The following is a 16420-nucleotide window of genomic DNA, read 5'->3' as shown; positions in this document are numbered from 1 at the left end:
ATGTTTTAGGCGTTTTAGGCGTAATAAAAACAGTTTTTCATGACACAGACTGGAAATTTAAGAGATTTCAGGTGCCGGAGTATAAATTCGTAAAGGAGAACAAAATCGGTTGGACTCCACTGGGACCAGCAAAGGGCCTTATTTCCAACATTGCTAGGAGGCGAGACAGCCAGAGTAGCTTACGGACCCGGATGGGATCACCTTCGGAATATTCGGCTTGAGGTCAACCGGAAGCCAGAATAGAAGTGGTGTATGCAGCCGATCCTCCAGCCCTGAGTCCTGCCCCATGAGGACAGCGGCTCGTAATAGTTACCAGGTGGTCCCGTCGGGAGAGGCTCGTTACGCTAAGCTCGCAGTCAGAGGATGGATATGCCTATAAGTTATAACATATGATGCAAGCAACCAATATAACATATTACCTAACCGTGATACACCACAGCTGCGGGGCTACGGGCTGCATCGCCTCACCAGAGTGGGACGTCGTTCACGATGGGGCTTCACCAGAGAGCGGTCGACCTTGTAAGGATGCATCGGGGTCGGCAGGGAGAGCGCGGAACTGGCGACATGTGTGCCCGCGGGACACTGCAAATGGGCTGTCGTCTCCTTCGGGTGACGGTATATGGCCAACTGAACGACAATCTAGCCGTAAACTGAAAAGCTATGTCGTTCTTTTCCACTAGCCTCAAAGTTTAATGGAAACTTTTCATAAGAGCTGCTTTGATGTGTAGTTTTCCAGATTGAATGCCTCAAAAGCAGCTGCTGATGTCAGGAGAATTGGCCGCGAAAGTTACGGGTAAACAGAACTCCTTTGAGCTTGGTCTGCCTTTGATCCACGGAAATGCATATTCTATTAATTACGGGCCCCGTGTTAGTGCTTTCCTCCCGATTCCGGACGGTGAGGCAGGCTGGCGTGGCGGTGCTGCCGCCGTCGGTGCTGCTCGGCCTATCGTCGGTCGATGTTGGCGGTGTCTGTGATACACAACCGACCGCGGTGTATTGTCCCTCAGCTCCCCCAACCGACCGACGCCATCCATCGACACTAACAATGGCGACGAGCTTGGCTTTCGACAACCGGGCTTCGCCGCCGTGGTAGATGGCCGTGCCGTGACGGAGGCTCGGGAAAAGGTGGGGACGCAGGGCGGCGACTGCGAGCCACTTCACCCAACTTCCGTCTGATCTGAGGGGCAGTGTTTCTCCAGAAACCGTGCGCCGGAAGAGGGGGAGGGGCGGCGAGGAGAGGCGCCAACTCCCACCGGCCCGTCCGTCTCTCTCCTCGAGTCATCGCCAGACTTCTAAAGACACATTAGCCACGCCAAGTGATCGTAGGATTAGCCACGGGCAGCGGCCGGAATCAAAATGGGCTCGGTGGGATCGAGAAGGACTGAGATGGATTTGGAAATTGATGCGGAACGGAAATAGACTGGTGCTGGATTAAAAAGGATGAGATGAACCGGATTCAGTTGCAGCAAGGAGGATGAACGGATTTGACTTAAAGGCACAAAAAATTAGTTCAAAGAGTTGCCAGATGCCCGTCGATGCCTTTTTCTTTTCTGTCGTTCGCACTTCGCATGAAGACAAGGAGGACGAACGGATTTGACTTAAAGGCTCAAAAAGTAGGGGAAGTTGGGGGAACGCCGAAGACTTTTTTCTGACGCCCGTAGCACGCAAGGTAGACAACATAAGCTATTCTTGTTGGCGTCATTCGAGAGGCCAGTCTTTTGCCTTTCAAACATACCAGGCGCATTTGATGAATTCGCATACCGTTAAGCGCACAAACTAAAAATATCAAAGAAGTGACTTTTTCGGCGTTGCCCCGGACTGCGGGGAAAGCCGAAAATGGGAGAAATGCACTACGGGGAATGCCGACATTGATGTTTTGCCATTTTATCTCAAACTTGATCCAGAATTGATCAAAGCTGACACGCGTTTTAAGAGCTTGAGGACGCGGTGCACACTGGAAGTTATAATTGTGTGATATAATAAGAACATGCCAGGTAAATCATTCCTTATAGGTAACAGGCCGTTGTGTCGGTTGAAAGTGTAATTTGTGTGACTAAAAATACGCGTTGCTATTCTACAGCAGTAAAGTCCACGTAGCGTGCTTTTAACACGTGCGTAATCGCACGTTTTCGGCATTACCCCAGCCTGCCATACTTTCATTTGCAGGCCCATAACCTTTCAACGTGCTGTATGAATTTCAAATAGGCAGCACACTTATGCAAAGACATGCTAAAGATTACTTGACCGAATTGGCCAGACAAACGGTAGCATAATGAGTAAGAAATGCAGCTTCAAAGGCGCATGTAGTACAAGGGAAACGTACCTTGAAAACGCTCTTGGCGCCCTCACAGTCGAAGTATTCCGAATGACGACTCGTAACAAACATGCGATAATTGTAGTCACTTAAGCTTCAGAACATCACTGACAGGTGGCATCCATGTCTTACGGTTTTCGAAATATCTCGAATTTCGGCTTTGCCCCAACTCCGGCATTGCCCCAACTTCCCCTACCTGAGTCCAAAGAATCGCCAGGTGCCCGTCTATGCCTTTTTCTTTTCTGTCGTTCGCACTTTGCATGAAGACTAAGATATCATTTAGCTATGAGAGATGTTTATCTGATCAAAAATGGAATGAGCTACCACGGTTGGTGTATAGAATAAAAGCTGCGACTTTCCCGCACTACCCAGCGTCTCCTATTTCTGTCTTCTGCGACCACACCTGACGGGGCTGGGACTGGTTCCCCTGCGGCCGCTCCGCGCGGGGCCGGCCCCCTCCTGAGACTCCCGGAGACGCTCCGGGATCCCCTGGACGCCCTGCAGCTCGCCAATGTTTATTGATAGCTTCTGAGCACCAGCCGAGCGCGCAGCTGGATTGTCTTGATTGGCGCACAATTGCATTGCTGCGTCCCTCGCAGGGATCTGCGCTTGGAACGCTGCTCTTTGTCGATTGTTATTATTCGGAACTGTCTGTGTTTCTCGGGGAGGAGACATATCCCCCGGGAGTCGTTGATCGATCCGGGGATGTGGGCGGAATAGTGTTCCGATACGATAATGCATAGGGTTCGATACGTGGAAGCGTCATCCGAGTCGAAATGACTCGTAAACGGCCGGTCATTTTCGGCATCAGGCAGTCCTTACTTCCTAAGTCCATCTTTCATCACCGTTTTGTTGAGTCGATGTGTAACGGTTCCTTTTTGGACATTGTCAGTCTCAAACCTGGTTCAATAAAGCTCCGTATTTTATTATTCACGCCTGATAAAGCTACCAGCATGTGGTAAATGACGATGGACCTGCTGTAAACATACGTCCCTGCATCTACCATACTGCATTCGTACACTGTTTAACAGCCGTCTGGGACTCGTCTAGGAGTTGTTCAATCGATCCCAGTTCGTGATGTGGTCTGGATTACGGGGCTGAGGGGTCGCTCGTTGGCCCATTGATCGCTGGCCGACTAGACAGATCGACCAGTCATCTGTCCCGTCAGCTGGTGACTGGTGGACTCACCATGGGTTACGATGTGTCTCTGCCCGCCTGTGGTCAGTGGAACGGGAGTTCCCATAGCGCTGGACGGATCTGCCCCGACACCAGCGCCGCTAGCTGTTCCCGAATTTTCCTATTGCGGACAGGTAAAGGTTTATCTTAGTATGTGAAGCGGGCATTGACCGTAGCGGGCATCTGTACGCAGCAGATTGACTCGAAGAAATGCGATATCTCGCGTTCATTCTACTTTTTTCCTTGTGTCAATACCAATAGACGTCTATCGTGAATTCCGGAAATGAAGAGAGACGGATGCTGACAGACTTTCGGGTGAGCAAAGCAGGTGAGGAAGGCGACGAGGCTTTCGAGAAAGACTATTGAAGGGGGCTTTTCAAAATGACGCGGCAGTAAACTGACTGGTGACGGGTCCGCGTCTAAATTTCACGCATCCGTTTACTTATTCTGTGCTGGTGTTCATTCTGGCTTCGGGACAGAGCAATCCCTCTGCCTTGATTTGCTGCTGCTTTACTTAGAGATGAATGCACCGGTCCTTTCACATAATTCAGCTGCCATCGCCCACAGCGGCCGCCTTCAGAAGACGCTATGTCGGCCGAGTGACGTTCAATTTATTCGTCTTGACGGATGCTTCCGTCGGCCGTTAGCCCGACTACCGTCCAGCGCGGGCCGGCACACGGAGGTATTGTCTCAGCGGAGTGACTCGAGTGTTGTTATTGGCCCGCTGCTGGTGTCTGAGAGGGCTCCTCAGAGCGCGGCGTGGCGTGCGCGGACTGTCGACTGTCGCAGGTGCGCCGTGTCGGTGTCGTTGCAGAGAAGATGGCCTCTCACCAGCCTTGGAAATCGTTACCCGAGTTCATGTCTGTAACTCCACAGCCTCTTTTGATTTTTAGCTCAATGAAATGACCACTTGCCTGTAGGAATTTTCTTTTGCTTTTTCTTTTTCTTTTCTTTTCTTTTTCTTTTCTGCCAGGCATTTTCATGCCTGGCAGGATGCAAGGCATGAAAATGCAATTATTCTGAGCTTTATTCATATGCTCAGCTTAATGCGCTTCCTACACCTGGTCCACTTACACCTTGTCATGGAACTATTTATTGTACAATGTTTGTCGTGAATGATATTTTGGCTAGAAATTAACGGTCGGACTGCTTCGAGAGGTGAAGGACAAGGACACGTAGAGTTACCGTAGTCAAGTCACATCATGTGCGCCGTTAGGTCTGGCTCGCTGAAACGGCTCAACGGAGTGATAAGGCTATCATCCGGGCGCTATCGTGCCCTTGAGACTGTGTTAGCGACACTATCGGCCGGACAGACGGCGATTTTCAGATGAGGATTTTCTGGGACATTACCGGCACTGTCCCGCGCCGTCCCTTCCTGACTTCTCACCGGCGCCATCATCGATCCCAGAGCGACTCTCACTGGCGTCACGCGTGTTCCTGGTCCGGCTCGCACGCCGTTTCTCTGGAGAGTTTCGAGCTCACAGCTCGGCGCTTATCCTGCTCCGGAGCGTTCGCTTCGTTACTCCTACCCTCTCCCGTTCCCCCGCCCGGTTACCCAGTGTCGACTGTCGGCCTCGGTTGCCGACTCGGTTGCCGGCTGACGGTCTCCGGCGGTCGTATTGATCCCGGTAATATCTCCTCCGAGAGCCCGGTTCGCACTGTCACCGGCCGGGGGGCGCTGTGCCGGCGCCCGTACCGACTGAGATCGGCCGTCCCGCGCACCGGGTCTCCACGGCAGGTGATCGGCACAGCGCCGATCCGCCGGATCCGCCCGGAAACGGCGGCTCAGACTGCGGAGACCGCCTGTATTGATGGACGAGGCGTGTTTGTTTGGTGAAATAGCATTAACAAAAGCTAATGGTGAGGCCCGATTGTGAACGTAACTCAATGCCGACGTAACTCAATGCCGCTGCTGTTTGCAGTCGTCTTTTTAGAATGCATTGGCCGGCACAGAGCGACTCAAATCTATGTCCGAATCAGTCAGTTGCCAATGGCGTCGTGACAGCGTTCTAGCAGCAGCTCTGGCGGCATTAACGTCCCAGCTTCAGCCATTATCGGAAATCAAGCTCGAGCTTACCGGTGATGTCCGCCGAATTGGTGCGTATATCGTCTCTGATGACACTCATCCGTTATCAATGTTTCCATTATGTTCGCCCCGTCTCCGGCTGCGACCGTTTGCGATGTGATTTATTGTTACTTCTGTGTGCGCCTGAGCGCTTCCCTTGATTTATCTGCCCACTTTCTGTCTTCATTAATGTCGTGCGCCTGGCTTGCTGCCATTGCAATCTACACGGCTATGTAGCGGCCCACTGAGCTCAATATGTTCTGTGTCTGTCGGGACGCGGAGCTTGGGTGGCATCCCATTGGCGTCATCTCATTCGGTCGCCACTCGTCTCCGTTCGTCTCTGCTTCTCCCTCCGGGCTACTTCCAACATACTGATACTGGGTGTGGATTGTGGACGGGACCCGGTGTCGCTCGTCCTGGCTCTCACAGCCACCGCCGAGTTTCGTGATCTGACTGTGACAAGACGGTTAACCAGGTTGGTGGCGTCGCTAGATTCCTTTGATGATCGACGGGAATGGCTCGTGGTAGCCTGGATGCGGTGGTGGCACTGCGTGTTTGACGGCCGACTTGATATGCGCAGAGACCCGACCCCAGGGTCAAGGTGTCGGGGCCCAACATCTCCAAACAGCTGCGGTGGGCACCAGCTCAGCGCGATGGCCCACCTCCGTTCAGGGCCTCAGTCAGGGCCAGTGCTGGTCTCAGCAGATGGGTGAGACGGTCATGCTCTCCGGGTCAGTTGTCGCCAGCATGAGAGCGTGGGTTCCAGTGCTGAGGGTGAGCATAGGATGGCATGTCGTCACCCACGCCGGCAGATGTTTGAAACTCTGCTACGTACGACTTACGAGCTGTCATGCCGTGCTGTCTGACCGGCCTCCTCATGCTGGCTCTGATCGCGAACAGTCGTGCCGTACAACGACCGACTGTCCGTAGAATAGTCGTACTCTGGCCGGATGTGAACCGGGGGCGTCATTGATATTGCGATCGGCGCGCGTGGGACGACGTGCAGAGTGCTGCATTGATTTGATTTAGGATTGGATTTCAAGTGGAGAGCATGCATAACACCATTAGGAGCTGACAGGAGTCGGATGCCCCTCACACGGGCCTGGTGACAGCACATCTGTAATTAATGTCACCACGGTCGTATCTCGTTACTTCATCTATAGTTAGGCTGCACATACCCGTTGATGATACGCTAAATAAATAAATGATCCTAAACTAAGGCCTGCTCCGGACTGCGGTCCATAGCGGAAGTTACTGGACTTTCGATCCCCGAGCAGCGCCCATCCCAGCCTCCGTCGGCCCGCCTCGGCGCGCGCGTTTGGCTGGCCTTGCTGCGGCCGTGGCCATGGCGGCGCGGCGGACGGCGGCCCGTGAGCCCCTCACCGCGCGGTGGGAGCGGGCTGCGTGCCGCCGTGACCTTGGCCCTGGCACACGGACACCGCGCCGCCCCAAAAAACAGCCCGGGCCGTCGCCGGCCCCCGTGCGGTGCCGTCGGACCACGCCGAGCACCGGCCTCTGCCAGGCGTCACTGGAAGACGCCGTCGGTTGGTGAAGCCGTGCGTTGCATTTATTAGCGCTGATTTAGTGACAGTCAAACAGATTGGCTAAGCAGTGGTGCATGTTTGTTTGATGGTGTTTGTTTTGGTGGAGTATTATGGCTAATGAGGGGTCGTGTAAACCTTGATTATGAGTCATCTTGTTTCTCTACTCAAAAGCACCTCATCAGATCAAATGTTGTTTATTTGCATGGACTCAGCCCTCAGCCATGCATAACTGCTTGAAGTTCTATCACCTGGCGTATTGGGTTCATTGCTCTCTGGGAATCTAAAATGAATGACGTGTTAATAGACGGTAGACCACGAAAATATCGTCCCTCAGATGCTTCTGCAGATGCCTCTTGTATTATCATATGCTTCTGTTATCATTAACAATGGTTTGTGAGTGGCAATCCGCCACCAGGTGCCTCATAACGGTGTCCATTCCATTTGACTTGGCCTGACATTTGACTTTGTTTCAATACCGTCTGTGACGTAAGTAACCTTCTGTTAGATATCAAAACATTGCCTGCAGACAAAATAGGACACTGCCAGTTGCCACTATTTTTCCCAACTCATCGATCGTTGCGTTCCATCGCGCCATAAAGCACAGTATCGCGCCAGTCAGTCGCTATTACGGACCCGCCCAGCGGCCCAAAACTGGACGGTTATCGTGACTCGGCTGTCCTGCCAGTGACGTCATACAGTGGGCTGGCCAGTGACGTCACAGCAGCCCAGCTGACGGTCCCAAGGCTGCGGTGCCCCGCGACTGTGCGTGCATCAGTCGGTCAAGGCCGATGTTATTTCCTCAAGAGATGGCTCACCTTCCCCTGGCATCAACTGCCGCTCGTCGTTTTCGGGACACATCCCACCCGATATATAGCCCTTTGAGACTCTGTTGACCCCAGTGAACCAGTGACGTCACGTCTGCTGGATTTGCGGACTCCAGTGACGTCAGTTGGGTGATGGATGGTGTCGCGCCGTCTGCCGGGGGCGTATTGAGCCGATGGCTTGGCGCGGCTCGGCGCTGTTGATGGCCTCTGAATGGGTTCGTCTGTGTTTGTCCCGGAAACAGTCAACACGACGCCCCCGCGATCGCGTCACCTTGGTTCGACCTCAGCGGCGGCCGCGACCCAGTGACGTAGAGGCCGCGGTCCAGTGACGTAGAGACCGCGATCAGGGACGGATGTAGGTCGAAACAGGGGTTTCTGATTCGCCGGATGTGTGTTTTATTGACGTCAATCACATGAACAGTCCGCGACTTCTTAGTGTCGCCGAGGCCGGAATGATTTCAACCTTCCGCTTGTGCGGTTCTGCATTGTGCAATGAAACTACGCGTCTCTTCCCGGCTTTGCAAAAGCCAAAATTCCATTGAGATTGTTATGTAAGGCACGCCATCTTATACCAATTATGAGACATATTCTACTCTCGTGGAACTGGAAATAATCTTGAAAAACGACCTCTCGCCAAAATGACCCAGATGTTCTCTTCACTTGAATAAGGCTCTAGAGACGCTTGTTTCGTTTTCCGGTTTGACAGCATGAACCTTGCGTTCCGAGGGAACGCGACTCTACACGGACAGCGCGCTGAGCCTATTGCCCGACTCCGACTCCGTACCGCCCTCCCTGGCACACCGTCCTTGGACAGATCTCCCGCGCGCTGGGCGGACGGCCGTGGTATGTCGGCACGGGACGTCCGTTATGGCGCGGTATGCTTCCCCTCTATATCGGGCGCTCGGCGGCACGAGGAGGCACCCTCACACATTCCGGTGGTTACCGGACTGTAAGTTTCCCGGTCGAGAGGGATAGCAATTAAGTAGACTGAATTCCTGTCTTTTTTCAATTTGGTTTGACCAGTGGTTTCACCCTTGGATATCATGTCTCTTATGCTAATCCACATTAAAAATAGTTAGACGATCGACAGTTACTTCATCACGGGACTATTCAAAATTATAATAATGTCTCCAGCACATGTTATTCAATGATATGCATGATGTGCTATACTCCAAAGTTTATCTAATGAAATCTTAATTATTTCCATAATCGGGTCAGAAGTGGCGTGCCCTGCATTATTCATCGGGAGTCAATTTATGCAGTCTGGCCGGTTTGTTGAGCGGAGTTTGGCCTGGCTCATTATTCTCCCCAACTCGCGGCGACAGCGGGGCCGAGTATGCATCACTTGTCTTCCCTCCCGTCCCCGAGGGTAGCATGTGCCGTTGGACGAGCTCCGGTCGCATCGGTGCTATTATTCCTTGTCTGAACATATCCTCAGTCCGCTGCCTTCTGCCCAAAGTTATTTAGCTTGCCAAAAAGCAGGCACTTCATGACAAGGCCGTCGTCACGCCGCTTACCTGAACACACATGACCCGAAGGACACTGAATTTTTACCGAGTTTGCTGTTCACTGTTCAGTGTTCACTTCATGCCCCAAACATCCCGAAATTTCCGCCGGCTGCCCGCTATGTCCTGAGGTCAGCGTGTGGGAGGGTAGTGGTCCCGGTGGCTCCTCGAGGGAGTAGGTATATTCGTATCAGATCCTGGCCTATCCGTCATCATCACTGCCAGTAGCTCCTCTGTTGTCCGCTCCCCGCTGATTGGATGAGCTCGTGTTGGGACTGCGGCGCAGAGCTTATGCTCCCAGGCGATCACACCGCCCGGGAAAGAGGGCCAAGGAGGGGCCGACTGAGCCCAGAGCCACCAATGCATCGTTAGGGCGATGTTGGTACTATCAGCCCTTGGCTACCAGCGATGAGTGAGGAATGCAGATAAGATACAACTACTTAGGTATCTGCTTTGACGTCGTAGACGGCGGAAGCTTCAAGGACTCATGCTTGGTTACGTCCGTGTACTCACTATCATCATACACTCTACGTCAAGAACATTGTTTGCCAATGTGTCTGATATTTGAGTGATGTGGGCAAAATGCCATGAATTCAATGTTCTCTTTTTATTATTTGTCGCAACTCACAGCGCGGAAGTTTTCTTTAATAATGCTGGGGTGTATCCATGATCCGCCGGTAACATGCTGTATTGGGAGTTGATATTTGTTACCGATGCCATGTTACCTTATGCAGTTGGTGCCTGGTTGTGGTGCCACTGGTGCCTGCTGCCTACTCGTCTTTTTGTCAGTCGCTTAGTTGCAACGCCAGCTTGCTGCTCACAGTTGTCTGGCACGTTGTCACTAGCTGCACCAGGAAGTATTGCACCAATTGGTTGAGACGGACATGCAATGAGCTGGACCGGCCGGCTGCTGGACGCGTCTGGCTTGTCATTCGTTTGGCGTCTGACATCTGGTTAGGCGCCGTATTGCTCTCTCGTGTCTTGTTAGCGCCCAGACTCGCGCGTTATTTTACTGGTGGGCGGAGACGTCACGACGGTAGGCTATGACACATCCAATCCTGCGAGTAGAAGTGTGTTTTGATCCGACTGACGTGCTTCTCTGTCTGTTTCAGATTATAGGCGACTGTTACCTATTACGGCATCATGAAGTTAGAAAACGATCGCTATCATCTAGTCCTGTACATCATTCCTTGCTCAAAAGCGAAGATAAGGTAAGTTGATTTATGGTCTTTGTGTAGACGTGTATGTTTTATGTACTGCCTCACATTTTTACGCCTAAGTGTGCGATACCTTGTCATAACACTTCACGATCCACGTTTACAGGTTTGATATGGCTTGGACTTTCAACCAATCATCTCCACTGTGAATGTTTGTCCTGATTGGAGCCAGGTGAAGCTTGTTTCTGGTTAGAAGAGTCAGACATTTCCTTTTTCTCACAGACAATTACAATACAAAAACAATGTAATAAGACCAGACGTTTCGACAACAAAGTGCCTTCGTCAGTGGAAAACCAGATATAGGCTTTACATCGATAAAAAATATAGAAGACAACCAGCCTGCACGAAATTTCGTGCAGGCTGGTTGTCTTCTATATTTGTTATCGATGTAAAGCCTATATCTGGTTTTCCACTGACGAAGGCACTTTGTTGTCGAAACGTCTGGTCTTATTACATTGTTTTTGTATTGTCATTGTCTGTGAGAAAAACGACTTGTTTCTGGTCTTCCTAACTGTATTAAAATACAGTTCCACGATTACCTTGCCCCGTCAGGTTGTGGATGAAGCCCGACGGTTTTCGTCAGTCGCTGCTACTGTGATCAGCGCGCTCCGTGACCCGTGACGGGCCGGGCCAGAGTCTCGTCTCGTCTCTTCTCGCCACCCAACATCAGCCGGCCCCGGCGTCGCCCAGCTGCAGGCTGGTCCTCAGCCGTGTCTGAGCACCAGGGAGAAGCTGTTTACCTAGGCAGATGCGGTGGAACTCAGCCGTATAAGAGCTCTGGTTTGAATCGATCGGCGGCTGCTCCAAAGGCAGCCCGGCCTTTGTCCGCGCGCCGCACGCACCACTGCAGTGTCGTCCATGCACCCTTTTCCGGGAGAATGTTTGCTGGAGTATTCCGCTTACGTGACTTCTATTGCAGCTAGCACTGGAGCTGGTGCACCGTTCTATCCCGTAATGCAGTCATAACGACTCACTTTCGCCATAGGGCTCCGGCTGGTTTGAGTCCACTCCACCACAATACAACAGAAGGCACATCCTGCCACTGCTATGGCGACATCTCTGAAATGAGGGACTCATCCGGGAAGTGGAGTATGCTTCTCCAGTAAGCCAACAACATTTTGTAGGCATTTCTCCGAAGGAGATGGAGTAGTTTTATGTCGGCTTAATGAGCTCGAATGCTACAGCTCCGTCGTATTTGCTGTTGTGCGCTGCATTTTCTCGGAATAACAAGCGTGTGTTTTTGCCATTTTGCCGCTGGCGAATCAAATGCAAACACGTCGGTGCGTTTCCCAGCCTGGTGAAAAGCTATGTCGTCCGCGCCTCCGCTGCGGAGGCAGACTGAGCCGTGTCTTGCAGTGACGGCATATGACGGAGGCCACATATTGGCGCCGCTAGGCTGCTGTATTTGAACTGCTCAAAATAGATCCAACGGGCTTACCGTGGGCGAAAATAAGCGGCCCGGCGCTTTCCGCCCGGCCGCCGGCGTTACTTTGATCGCCACACGTGCCCAGGCTTCGGCTGAAAGGCTATTGGATTCGATTCCCATCAGATTGACGATGGCTGGATATTTTGAGATGGCCTTATAACGTGTCCACACTGGAGAATGATTGGTACTGGCTTTGGCAATGCCTTAGGCTTCTGGGTAGGTAGATACGGGTACCTATCTTGCACCGCATTGAATTTGCTGTTGAGTTAAATTCGATCGGTCATCTTAGTGCGTCACTGGTAGTCTCCCCTTTCCTCATTCCTCCCAGCCACACTATGTATAGTCGATTCAGATTGTTCCTACGTGTCAGCAGCAGTGCGGCATGAACAGCCTTCTGAAGTCAGAGGCCAATTACGTGCCTGAGATTCCTCACGAATGTCTATTTTTTAGGGTAGCAGCATGCAAAACGTTTCCGATATAACAGCCAATACGGTATGCTTACACTACTTCGCGTGAGCTACCGACGCTGGTTTTCGTGAGGTTTGGTTGATAGGCTGACCCCTTTGCATGGTTTGCTTATTGAAGAACGAACATCCCAAATTCCAGTAGCCATTTAACGCAACTGAACCACCACTTTATCAATTTACAGCGTTGTTCATCCACTTTCTCCGTTCCTCTGGGATGCTGTCGCCAACCGATCCAACTCTGCCCTTTGTTGCTCGGTTGCCCCTGGGGCCGTTGTATTGCGTGTGTTGCCGAGCAGTTTCAGCTCCGGCGGCGCTGAGGACACATCTGGCGCGCTGCGTGCAGTCGGCGGCGTTTATTGACGCACACACGGGCGCCAGTTTATCGTTGACTCGGAGCGCGTGTGCGCCGCCTTGTGACGTCACAGCACGAGGTGGACGCCCCCGGGCGCCGGTGACCTTGGTTGACCCCGGCCGCCGCCCGTCGCGGAGGGCGGAAGCGGGTGGTTGCCGCGCCGCCGGTTGGCTGAAACAGTCACAGATGGACAGAGTGATGGAGCCGTGCCGGGCCTCCGCACCGCCAAACGGTCGTCGGAGATGGACCGATGAGGTTGTGATCGGTCATCGGTCAGCAGTGCTATCGGAGCGGCCGGAGCCGGCAGGCCGCCCCGAGGTTCCCCAGAGAGTCCCGACGACCTCCGCCCACTCGCCAGGTGTGTCACAAGAAGGGGGGGGACGTTTGATAACACAGTGCGCAGTCACCCTGGCGCGTGGCGCCGTTTCTCACAGATCTCGAGTGTTTTTGAGTTCGCGCGGTGGCAAGCGCCCTCGATCAGGGCTTTCTGATGACATCCATCCGGTCTACAACGAACAGCATCCGGCGTCGGCTCAGCTTATTTCCTATACAGTGATCGAGCTCGAGGCGGCGCTCAGTTTGTGCTGGACCGGCCGATCTTCTGTCCCGCTCGGTCCGAAGACTCGGGGCGGTGGGTCGGACGGCTACCCGGCTCGCCCGGGATCGTCTGCGGGTCATCGGCCCCGCACCGTCGCGGGTCGATCGGCGACGGTACCGCCGCGCCTGACTGAATGAACCCGTTATCAGTGCCTGCTGACTGCGTCGGCCGTCCCCGCTGACCGTCCCGCTGTGCCTGCGTTGGGACCGTTTCCGGATGGGGCATTGCGTCTAGGCATTGCGTCTGGTATTTAACTGTTTCCCCATTCTTTGATGCTTCTGTTTTGGTGAGTGGTGGAACGGTGGTGCTGAGGAATAATGCGCCAGTGATCCAGAAGAGGCGTCAATTCGCTATGCTGGTTAGAGTGTGGGTTCCTCTTCAGAATCTTCAGGAGGAATTATTCCTGTTGTCGTAGTTCCAGGATAAAATGATTCCTGGCTTGCAGTCCAGGGAGTCTTCATTCGGTAAGTACCTAAGTGGAACAAGGAGCGCAGAAAGGGACTATCCTTTTGGGACCGTTCTCACTATCGGCCTTCCACTACATTCCCGAGACGTTCAATCAATGGGAACGTCCGATCGATCTTTAGACAACGGATGGGTTTCTTTGTGGATGTTGATGAAACTGTGGAAGGCGAACCCTTTGTTGCAAAATAAATGTGGTGGGGAGGGAGCAGTCCATTGCTGACAGCGGCTCCATTGATAGAAAAACTTGCGTTGCTCTCTTCAAGCTTGGAAAGTCTTCATTCGGCAACGTAATTTCCTGACTCTTGAGAGTTTATCTTGCGCAGACCATTCATTTACCTTTTATTTTGAGCTGCTTAGTTCTTCTGGTTAACTCATAACCCGTCAGCTCCAGCTAGTTGTACTTACTCTCGTCCGGTAAATTTCGGAGTACGTGCAAGCGGCATCGGACCACTGACCAGCTAGTTACCCGGTTAGTTCAGGCCACTCATTCAATCAACGAACTGACGACAGTTTTATTCTCGGGCCTGAAACAAGTTCAGAATAGTTCCAGCTACTCGTCTGTTCGCTCGAGATGTTATAGTCCGTTGGATAGTGTTGGGCCAGTTCTGGCTACTCCTTGGTGGCAGCAGCGGGCCTCAGTCGTTTCTCTGTACTCGGTATATTGTTGGGTCAGTCGGGCCGCGCAGTTCGGCTGACTGGCCATTCAGTCGACAGTTCTTGGAGTTGCCCTCCGGCGATTTGTGCTGCTGGCCGGACTTGCTCTCCAACGAACTGTGCTGTCGGGGATCATTAGGAGGCGCGAGCCGCGTCACCGTGGACGTCATCCAGAGATGATGGGCAAAGCTGACCGGGTTTGTGAGTGGTGCACTCACGTGGTCTTGCAAAAGCAGTCCTATGCTAAGCCAGTAAATATGGTGCATTGCGCTCAATATGTTTTGGGGTGGTGTAGCAGCGTGGAACTCGACTGATCCCACTGCTATCATGTTTACATCGGTCATAATGTTTTGCGAGGCCGCAAGATTGCGCTGGAGGAAATGCTGGCCGGCTATGTTTGCGCCTGATTCTGGGGTGCTTACGATTCTGGTCACGAATACGCTCCCTCGCCCTCCCCAGTCGTTTGGACGATAGTGTGGTGTAGGTCATACCAGGCCGAGAAGCGGGGCCTCACTGCCGGAACAAGTCGACAGCGACCAAGTGCTGATGTAACCTAACCACTGAGCTGATGGTGTGGTTAGCTGGAGGCGTGATGAGCCGTTTTGCTGTGTATTTATCATACGCCGCTCATGGTAATTGATAGAGGTGGCAAAATGTGGACCCGAGGACCCGGTCCAAAGAACCAGTCTGGACCCATATGGGTCTAGACCGGTTCCTGGAAATTTTCTGACGGGTCCAACCGGGTCCTACCATAAACTATACATTACATCTTGCACACTACACATTATTGCAAAATATGAAGTGAATGTTTCTTTGCACACAGTAGCTCATGAGTATTCCCAGTGGGAAATAGGCTGTTTTATAATATTACACCTAAGGATACCTACAAGTAGTTTGTATTAATTGACTTTTGGGGAACGGGTCCAACTGGTTCCGGTTCCAACTAAGACCGGGTCCGACTGGTTCCAGAAATGTCCAGCCGGGTCTGGTTCGAGTCTGGTTCCCAAAATTTTCATCTTTTGCCACCTCTAGTAATTGATGACTGTTACGGACATGCCGTCATCGTTTTTTTTTCTGCTGCATGGAAGTCGATTGCGTTGTCATTACACCTTTGCAAACTAACGGATGAGAGCAATCATTAGGGGAGTCATTGAGAGGAAGCGTCAGGTCTGTCGTGTTGTTATTTCGCGTTGTCCTGTATGAATGTCCGATGGTCTTTGTCTGTATTGTGCAGCAGCTGAGGAGAATGCTACGTGTTCGGTGGTGTGTTCGCTCACTTGGAATGACCGTGTGTTGACTCGCCTCGCCGAATGACATATGAGACGATCTGTTCACTCGGTATGCCGTATGTTCACTCCGTATGACCCCGTGCTTCCCTCTTCATCAGGTGACGTTTGTGGAGCAGCAGAATATGCTGCTATTTATACGTTCGACTGATGCGACCCTGTGTTTTCTCTCTCTTTATCAGGTGACATTTGTGGAGCAGCAGAAGGCCAAGCGGAGAGTGAAGCGGGACCATGTGGAGCCGACGCTGCGGCACCGGCGGAGGACGCGCGACGGCCGGCACCAGCGTGCCCCCATCTACCGGTCCACGTACCTCAACGACCCCAGCTGGCCACGCATGTGGTACCTGGTGAGTACCGAGCTCCGAGCCTCCATGAACCGGTGTTACAGTCAGTCGCCGCTCGGAGGGTGCGGTCAGTAAAATGTGCATTTGTATTGGGGTGCTTGATGAACGTTCGACATCCACGGCATATCGCGACTGGAGATTGCGCCTGCGATCCAAATAAATTACTTTTAAATCCGTTTGGTA

The 16420-nt window shown here is 52.5% G+C and overlaps 1 protein-coding gene across 5 annotated transcripts in view; it reads left to right on the top strand.

Annotated features, from left to right (window-relative positions):
• Positions 1-16420, top strand: part of LOC122371814 (furin-like protease 1, isoforms 1/1-X/2) — an 88222-nt gene that overhangs the window by 19720 nt on the left and 52082 nt on the right. For 4 of the 5 annotated variants that reach the window (XM_043348544.1, XM_043348528.1, XM_043348535.1 and 1 more), the window contains exons 3-4: positions 10541-10639; positions 16076-16240. In XM_043348544.1, the coding sequence (XP_043204479.1) occupies positions 10541-10639; positions 16076-16240 (264 nt within the window). Of the gene's footprint in view, positions 1-10540; positions 10640-13122; positions 13249-16075; positions 16241-16420 lie in introns of those variants that run through there. The other variant, XM_043348560.1, reaches the window with a different exon arrangement.

The sequence above is a fragment of the Amphibalanus amphitrite genome, unplaced genomic scaffold, assembly GCF_019059575.1.
Source record: "Amphibalanus amphitrite isolate SeventyFive unplaced genomic scaffold, NRLGWU_Aamphi_draft 000036F_arrow, whole genome shotgun sequence".
Lineage (NCBI taxonomy): Eukaryota > Metazoa > Arthropoda > Thecostraca > Balanomorpha > Balanidae > Amphibalanus > Amphibalanus amphitrite.
This window is presented reverse-complemented; position numbering and strand designations above follow the sequence as displayed.